Source organism: Manis pentadactyla, chromosome 7, assembly GCF_030020395.1.
Source record: "Manis pentadactyla isolate mManPen7 chromosome 7, mManPen7.hap1, whole genome shotgun sequence".
Taxonomy (NCBI): domain Eukaryota; kingdom Metazoa; phylum Chordata; class Mammalia; order Pholidota; family Manidae; genus Manis; species Manis pentadactyla.
In genome coordinates, this window is record NC_080025.1 from 30,896,329 (window position 1) to 30,905,191 (window position 8,863).

At 48.1% G+C, this 8,863-nt stretch overlaps 2 protein-coding genes across 8 annotated transcripts in view; one reads left to right on the top strand and one right to left on the bottom strand.

Annotated features, from left to right (window-relative positions):
- IKBKB (inhibitor of nuclear factor kappa B kinase subunit beta) overlaps window positions 1-2,360 on the bottom strand; it is a 93,554-nt gene extending 91,194 nt beyond the window's left edge. For 5 of the 7 annotated variants that reach the window (XM_036877459.2, XM_036877457.2, XM_036877456.2 and 2 more), the window contains exons 1-2: window positions 2,070-2,230; window positions 1,297-1,419 (exon numbers count right to left, since the gene is read on the bottom strand). In XM_036877459.2, the coding sequence (XP_036733354.2) occupies window positions 1,297-1,401 (105 nt within the window). In that variant the 5' untranslated portion in view covers window positions 1,402-1,419; window positions 2,070-2,230. Of the gene's footprint in view, window positions 1-1,296; window positions 1,420-1,850; window positions 1,991-2,069 lie in introns of those variants that run through there. The other 2 variants (XM_036877453.2, XM_036877458.2) reach the window with 2 other exon arrangements.
- Window positions 1,361-6,192, top strand: LOC118908289 (uncharacterized). Its single transcript, XM_036877463.2, has 4 exons — window positions 1,361-1,491; window positions 1,634-1,976; window positions 2,358-2,485; window positions 4,854-6,192. The coding sequence occupies exons 1-4, from the start codon at window positions 1,429-1,431 to the stop codon at window positions 4,926-4,928; spliced, it is 609 nt and encodes a 202-aa protein (XP_036733358.2). The 5' UTR covers window positions 1,361-1,428; the 3' UTR covers window positions 4,929-6,192.
- The last annotated feature ends 2,671 nt before the right edge of the window (window positions 6,193-8,863 follow it).

Genomic DNA, 8,863 nt, shown 5'->3' on the forward strand with positions numbered 1-8,863 from the left:
CTCTGACCAGAACAAATTGGAGCCATTTTTTTCTAACGCCCCCTGAGCCAGAGGGTTTGCTGGAATTTTGGTTCCCCAGTGGAGGATGAGAACCACCAGTGCAGAGCTGTACTCTGCCCTCCAGCTCTGGCCCCCACATTCCTCCAGGGTCAGTCCATCAACTCAGAGCTGATAGGATGCAGGGCAGAGCCTGGAAGTTTTCCAGTGAACTGATAAAGGAGAGTGCTGTCTGGAATGACACTCTGACATGGTAGCCAGCACCCTCAATCACCTTCTCTGCCTGCTGCAGCTATGTGCCATCCCTCTAATCCAAAAAAGGTGTTTAGTAGCCCTTGATTAAAAAGTTAGATGCCATCCATCAAGGACTTAGGTGTGTTCCAACTTTGGGTCAAGAAGTTAGTTTAGCTATTTGGTGAGTAAAGATTCCCTAGCAGTGGTCTCCAGATGGGGTAAATGTACTCCAGAGGTTACCCAAGACTGGAATCCAAAAAAATTAGAAAAAAAAAAAATGGCTTGGCTTTTCTGATATTAACTTTATAGGACCCTCCTCAGATCATTTGTCGGAAGATCATGTGTCACTTTGGAACTTGAGGTATCCTGAGGAAGATGGGCGCTCTGCAGGCAGGGGTGGACAGAGACGTATGGAGACACGTCACAGGTTATATGTGCTCTGTCGAGTAGGATTATGGATTGCATTATCCAGTTTGATAAAATGATTCTTGTAAAATGAACAAGTTACTAAAGAGACTCCTGCAGGGGATTTCAGTCCTGTGCCACCAGCACAAGCAAACAGAAATATGGAAGAACTAACACTCCTAGTGTGCGAAACTCATGTCAAACACATAAGAACAGACAATGGGGAGCTCATAAGATCTAAGGAGAAATCCGTCCAAATAATTAAAAACTATAAAAATTATTTGAAATACAAATTTTCATCCACTATCCTTGATAATAATTTGTTCACGTGGCTCTGTCGATTTCGTGCTGTGAAGTACTGCAAACAATACAGGGAAGTGGTCATAACTGGTAATTTAAAGTACTTGAAAAAGTAATTTTAAAACACTTAAAAGTATTTTATTCTCACCCTTCAAATTATTCTTTTTGTATGTTTTACAGTGTGCACGATAGTCTAATGTTAGCCCAGATGGGTAATTTTAAATATATGTAATTGAGGATGAGAGTTTAAAAGGTCAAGCACATCCAGCACCGCGGGGGACCACGCAGTGTGAGAGGAGCCCGTCTTCCCTTCCCGGCCCCGGCCCGCCCGGGCTCTGCCCAGCTGCGCAGAGCCCCTACCTGATTGTGCCACCGGATGACGTTTCCAAATCCCCCTGTCCCCAGTCGTTCTTTCATTTCCCAAGGCCCACATGTCTGGGTTGGCAGGGAAGGTGACCAGCTCATACTGATGCTGGGCTAACTCTGTAAGCAATGTGGGGCGGGGGACAAAAGGTTAACGTTAAGAAAAAAACGGAACTCAAGTTGATGCAGCAGGTAAGCGGTAACTGCCCTTCAGAGTGAGAAGACAAAAAAACCGAGCTGGTTTTCGTTTTGTAAATCAACCAGTTCGCTTGGTGTGTGTCTTGTTTTGGAGGCAAGCTTTTGCCCTTCTCACCTTCCCCCATCCCCACTTCAGCTGCTGTGGAGGCAAGCAGGGAGGACAGGCACTCAGAGGCCTCCGGAGGGGAGCCCCGGCCTGGACCCCGGCGGGGGCGCCCGGCCCCGCGCGCACCCTGCCCAGGGGGCGGAGGAACTCCTCTGGGCGTGCCCACGGCCGCGTGTGTCTCGCACACTAGAGATGAACGCGGCTCTCCCCCAAAGGCGCCCACCTCGAAGCAGCCACTTGGAGCCACCCCGGCCCGGGATGTTTTCCTGGGATTCCAACTCCGGGCCGCACGACAGAAACGCGTCCACGCCCCGAAACCCCCGGCTTTTAAACTCCACTGAAGCTTCTTCAGGACCCTCAGATGAGGAGGGGGGTGCGAGCGCTCCCGGACAAGACGACGCGGGGTGCGCAAGTGGCACCCGGGCCCGCGTCTGCAGCCGGGGCTCCCCGCCCCCTGGGGACTCACCTGTCCACGGGGACGCGGGCCGGGGAAGGCGGGGGCTGGGGCGGCCAGAGCGGGGGCGCTGGCACCGCCCCAAGACATTAAAATGCGGGAATCTTAAACATGCCAGCCCCGCGCAACTTCCTCAAACACTTCCTGCTCTGGCGTCACGGGGCACGTGGGCTGGGCCGCCCTTAAAGGGGCCGCGCGCGCCGTGGCTCAGGCCACGCCCCCTGCCCGCGCCGGCCTCCTCGCCGCGGGAGCCCGCGACCCCTGCCCTGGCGACACCGGAGGCATGCGTGTACTTTCCAGGTGCCACCAGCCAAGCCAAACATCCTGTTCTCCCCGAGATAAAAGGGCAGCCCTCAAACGAGCCGCGGAACGCCGGAGCTCCTCTGAGCCGAGTGACTTCACCTGCAGCAGCCTCTGGGACAGGAAAGGTGGGAATTTCCACACCCCAGCCCTCTTGGGGGAACTTGACAGCACTTCCTAGACTTCTAACTAGGTGGAATTTCCCGCGCCCCCGCTAGAATTGATTTAGGATTACTTACAAGAACTGCCGCTGGCCTCGTGTCCTCCTTGCTGCGCTCCCCTTGTCTGGAGGTTCTTTGGCTGGGAGTCAAGAATGATAAATCACAGCTGTACGCCTTAGAAGTGGCAGCCTTCGCTGCCCCCATTACAAAAATAAAAGGGGGGAAGCTAATAGTGTAACAGCTTCAGCCCCACTGATGTAGGAAAACCGTGAGAGCAGCTCTCAGCCCTGAAGCTAATTGTTCATTTCCAATCTACTGGATATTATAAGGGTTCACCTCCTGTCTCCTGGGCATTATAAAAAGGTGTTTTACTATGGAGTGTCTCAGTTCAATGACATTGTATTAGCAGGCAAATTTGTGTGTGTGTGTGTGTGTGTGTGTGTGTGTGTGTGTGTGTGTGTGTGTGTTGGTAGTATTAGGCAGGAAAAAAGTATTAAAGGAAACCTGAAGATAATAATAGCTCACAGTTACAGAGTGCTTACCAAAGTGCAAGGCACTGTCTGACGTCTGCATTTAGATTTCCTCATCCAGTTCTCAAGGCAACCCTACAAGCTAGACAATATTGCAGTATTATTATCCCCATTTTACAGATGAGAAGACACTTGCACAGAGAGGAAAAATCTTTATCCCCAAATCGCAGGCTTGTGAGTAGATGATCTGACATTTGAACCCAAGCAGCTGGTTCTGGGGCCCATGCTCTTAATAATTTGGTCAAAAGTAGTATACTAAGAGGTTGAGTAGGAGCAAACGATTTTGAATCCAGATACTGCTAATTGACAGCTTCTGAGACTTTAGGGCCCAGTTAACCACTCCAAGGATCCATTTCTTTTAAATGTAGATAATATTAGGTTGACTTGCACAAAATGGTGTTTTTAAAAATAAAACCAGAACAGTCAAAACACCAGCAACAAAGATCATCCAGTTTCCTCTGCTTCAGCCTAAGAACAACAGGACAGGAGGGCATGCAGGTGAGAGATAGGAAGCGCCGGCAGGGCTGCTGTGAGGACAGATAAGGTATGGCGGAGCTGTGCCTGAGCAGAGCATCAAGCTGAAGCCAACTCTTAGGTACACACGTCAGCCTAAAAAGAGAGCTGCCCAGTATTTCTCGATTTACCCTATCATCACTGCAAAGTAGCACATCAGCCTCAAAGCAGGGAGAGAAAGGAACATAAATTCATAGTTGTAAAGCCTTTAGAATAGTGTGTGGCATATTCAAAGCACAATGAAAGTATTTGCTTAATAAATGAAATTTTTAAATAAAACATTTATTGAGCACCTACACATGCTGGGCCCTAGGGAGAGTCTATTTCCTGTATGACTTCATGAAAGATTTCTCTTTATACCTGTCACCTTGCAAATCACTGACCTGAGAAACTTAGTGAACCATCACTGAATTGCCAGAAGTTCACTCTGTTCCACCATAATTTAAGAGTTCTCATTTGCTCAGCTCAAAATAACTTGGTTTTTCAACTGAACATAAATCTCTCTGATAAGGTCACATACTACAAGATACTTTAAAACTTAATGATGGCCCAGGAAGGGGCCTCTGAGTGTTACCACATCCCAAGATATTTATCATCTTACACCCTGTTTTTCTCTCATAAAATGTCCACTGCCTACATCTGGTCTCTATCCTGCTTTAGACATGTGAACAGACTCTGTATAACAAATATGTTCAGATGCAGCCAAAAAATACTTTTTTTCCCTGCTTTGAGGCTGAGTGTGCTATTTAGCAGTGAATGTAAGGGAATCAAGAAACTGAGCAGCCCAAGTGCCCAGCACAGCTCTGGGCACCCCTCACCCAGGGGATCCAAGCAACGTCTCCCTCATCAGAGGCACCTAGAATCCTACTGGGGACATTAGACCCACAGAAAGCCATCAAGTGAATAAAGATTCCAGTGCTAATGTGTTCTGCTGTGGAGTCAGGAACTACTAGTGATAAGGATAAAGTTTCTAAGGGGGGTATTTTTAAACCTTCTTCCCAAGGTAAGTCAAAGATAACTATCGTCTTACTCAGTCTTTTTGTGCCATCAAATGAGGAAACTCTGCTTGCTCACCTAATAGTAGCCAAGCTGAGCTAAGCACCTTTGAGAGAAGAAAGGGTTGTTTTCCGAATAAATCTGGGAACTGAGTCATAGTAAGAGAAGTGAGCTTAAAAGATAGGAGGTCAATGAAACAGACCACTCAGGGTAGGGAGGATTTCCCCAGACAGTCTGCTTTGCTTCAGTGATTTCACTGACTTTCATCATCCTCCCCTTTTGTTTTATTTATGCAGGTCAGGACTTGCTCCTTCAACAAACACAAACTTCTGCCAGAAAAGTTAGAAAACTCGTTTAGTTGGAAGACATGAAGAAATCTGCCTTTCTTCTAGGGGACCTGGCGAGAGGTGGGGTGGGCTAGTGGAAACTGAAGGTGACATGAACTTGGACCCAGACCCTTCAGGGCTCAGTGAAGAGCTGGCTACAGAGGAAGGAAAGAAAATGAGCGTCTTTCTTTGTGAATATGACCTGAGCCAATGGCAAAACTTTCGAGGAGCAGGGCCAGCCAGGCCATCATGCCTCAAACCTGGGGTGAGACACTCAGAGCCCTGAGTCACCTTCCCTGGAGAAAGGACAGCTTGTGGAAAAAGTCACTTTGCGTGCTCCCTTCATTTATATGCACACATTATTATTCCACTAAACTCAAAGAGGAAGAAATATACTATCCAGTACGTGTATTTCTTCACTCACCTTAGGTCTGAGCTGCTGCTTTTGCTCCGTGCCTGGTACATCATAGGGGCTCAACAAAAATGTGCCAACAGAACAAGTGAACTGGCCACTGCAAAGATCAGGGAAACTCTCTTGTAAACATTTGGTTATATGTGGCATCCGGAAGCCGAGAGACATGAGTTCTAATCCTGACTCGGTGTTTTCTTGGCTTTGGGAACTCGGGCAGTTTAACTGAACCTCACTGAGACTCAGTTTTCCCATCTGTGAAATGGGAGCTCCTCATGGTTCTATGGTTTAAGTAAGAGTACATATATAAATGTAAAGTGCCTAAGGCAGAGCCTGCTGCTTACTAAGCCTCTTTGAATAGTAGTTATTATTAATGCTATTACTTTTTTAAATGCAATACGCCAGAAGTCGGCTGAGATCCCTGTCCTTTGTGGGCTCCAACCTTGCCCCTTACAGTGAAAGACCTCTTGTGCCCTTTCACTTTTCACCTCCCTGCAGGAATTTGATGTATGAGATGGTGGTATGCAATGGTGGGTGAGGTGGGTGGGTGTTGCTTAGTCGCCTCTGATTCTGAGCTATTTTTGCTGAATTCTTCAGGGCCTTTTCTAAATAAGCCCTGCTTTCTACCACAGCTGGTTGTAAGGTTGGAGGCACCAGAGGGAGGAGAGAGCACGTTGGACACTGATGACATGCCAACGTCCCCGGCTGCTGCCCCCTCCCAACCAGAAAAAGGTGCCTTAGACTAGCCAATCCTCGCGCCGCTGTAAATCTAAGCTCTGCCTACCCCTACCTTCTTTAAAAACTCGCTGCCTGCCCTGCTGAGTGCGACTTCCCCAGTCTCCGTTTCTGACTGGGAAACCTCGCCTGGGAATTGCGTTCAAATAAACTACCTGGCCCTTTGTTGCCTCTCTTCGCGTGCTTATTTCGGCTAGAATTTATCTTACACTGGCATTATGTCATCACACTCTAATCCTTCAGAGCACTTATCATTGTTTTTTTAAGAGTTCAGCTTTTTATTGAACATGTTCCAAAAGAGATTTAATTAAAAAAAACCCAAAGCCCATGTCAACATCGGATCCCTAGATTCTTCTTTCTTTGTTCCATACTCTTCACCTGCTCTGGGGCAGCAGGGGTGGAGAGTGCAGGACTTCCACTGAGGCAGGGCCACCAGCCCCTACAGATGGGGGTCCTGATATTGAAGTTGGCCAGGGCCCTTGCAAATAAGCCTGGCCAGAAAAGTTCAATATTTGCACCAGCTGCTTTAATGAAGGCATCTAGCTTATGCTTGACTTGTAACAGTATCACCATGCAGGATCTGAGGGTGTTGGGAGAGGAAAACTTTTCCCTCTACCTTTCTTGGTTCTTTTGCTGGTCAAATCAATTAACATAGGACAGATTGACAGGAGAAAAACAAATGGAAATACCAATTTACAGGGCCCCCAAAGACAATGAGACAAGTCGGTGGTATGTCCTCCTGAACTAAGGAATGGCTTCCGTGCTTCAAAGGACAGGAGGGTAATTTAGTGCACAATAAGAAGAGCAGCTGTTCAGTAATGCATACGTGTGCTCAGATGAAAGCTTTCTCTGATAATAGCTCCCTGTCTCCCAGCTAGGCCGCCTACCTAAATTCTTCTAGGTAGTTAAGGGAGATGTAAAAGCCTTTTTGAGTCTGCTATGTCTTGATTGCCTTCAGCTAAAAATAATCCACCCGCCCAAGCAGCACATTCTGGGGTCACCTGGCCTGCTCCCCTTCAAAGGCTGAGTAGAGGCAGGCAGGCCAAGAGATTGATGCCATGGGGCCGCCAAGTACCAGGCTAGCCACCACCCAGCACAGAGCTTGTCCCTGGATGAGGTGAGCCTCACCCCAGCACAGCTTCCCTTGCAAGAACCCCACAGTTGCAGCAGCTGTGAAAAGGGGGTGTCTTGCCAATCAGCCCCTGGCAAGTTCGCTGTGGATTCAGTATGACCAAAGAAATGACAGTAGAACGTTTCTCTGGGATGAAAGGGTTTACTACCTGGCTTGTTCTCACAGTGGTAGGTCAAGCACCAGCATCTCTGCCTCTGCCCAGAGCACTGGGCCGAGCTCTCTATACAGCACAATAGCTTATTGCCTAAAGGTGTGGAAGCAGCAGCCTACCAACAGGCCAGTTACATCATCAGGTGGTTTAAGTCCAGTGAGGATCCTGGCCATAGGAACCCCAATATCCCCACAGGGGGCTTCTACTAATTTTAATACAATATAGTTTATTGTTTATTGCCTACTTCCCCCAGTACTGTCAGCTTCTTGCCTGTCTTCTGTGCCCGCATTTCTGCATCACCTAGTACAGGCCAGTGTAATAATAATAGTAATAACAACAGCAGCCAGCATGTAGGACCGCATAGTAGGTGTTTTCTAATGATTTCTGTATTGAGGGGTGCGATTAGTGTATGGATCGTTTGACATCCTGAGCGTGTGGATGCCGTTCTTTGCCCAGACACAGAAGTCAGCCCTTTTCCTGAACTCATCCGAATGATCATTCACAGAGGAACCTGGTATTTCACAGACTTCACCAAAGATAAGCAGAGATGGAAGGCTTTTACATCACAGTGCCACAAGCAATTTAAAATTAAACAGTAGACAACTTCTCTGTAAAAGTTCCCATTTCTACCACCTGGGCCCCAGCCTCCCCCTAGCCTCCCCCTCTCCCACCCAGCTCCTCTCGCCTCCTGCTCTGGCACAAAGAGCCAGATTCCTCCCCTTTTCTCATGCAGAGTGGCAGCTTCCCTCAGCCACGACCCCCAACCTCGGTTAGGTCCCCACAGACAGGAGCCTCCCAGCTGTCTAGCTTAATTCCCCGCTGCCTGAGGCTGTGGTCCAAAGCCAGTCCTGTTTCCCTGCTGATGGCCTCACCCACTGGCTCACAAGCTGCACCTTCTCAGGCTGACAGGTCCTACTCCACACCTTCTGTGACTCCTTGATGTGCTGAGATGTGTGGATGGAAGTTTGATGAGGAAACGGGTATTTACGCACATCACCCTAATTACAAAGGGAAGATGATAACTTTACAGGTGGAGAAATGTGGCAGATACCACCTTCACCAAGTGGGTGGGATGAAATGACATCATGTGCCTCCTGAGATGATACTCTGAGAAAGACACATCAGACTGAGGTACATGTTACAGAGTAACTGGCATGAGTTCTGAGCCAAACAGGAGCATCTTGCTGTGATTAGACTCTCTCTGTCCCTGCCCAGCCTCTGCAGGGAAATGCAGCCTGCACTGATTTAACCGTGCCTCCCCTTGGAAGCGAGAAACACTGACATACCATTTTGGATCCTGTACAACATTGTTTCCCTCCTCTCTGCCGTTGCTTTTACTACTAACTTCCAGTCTGAGGCCATTCCCACTGGTGAAGGGGGTGCATCTGCAAAGGGGGCAAAAACTGCCAGGACCCAAGGAGTGATTCCTTGAGGGGGGAAAATCTGTAGACCCCTATCTTTTTTTTTTTTTTTTTACCAGAGGATGTCAGATAATTTAAATACATTGGTAATTTCTCTACTTCATTTTTGGTCATTTAAAAATCTCAGATTTA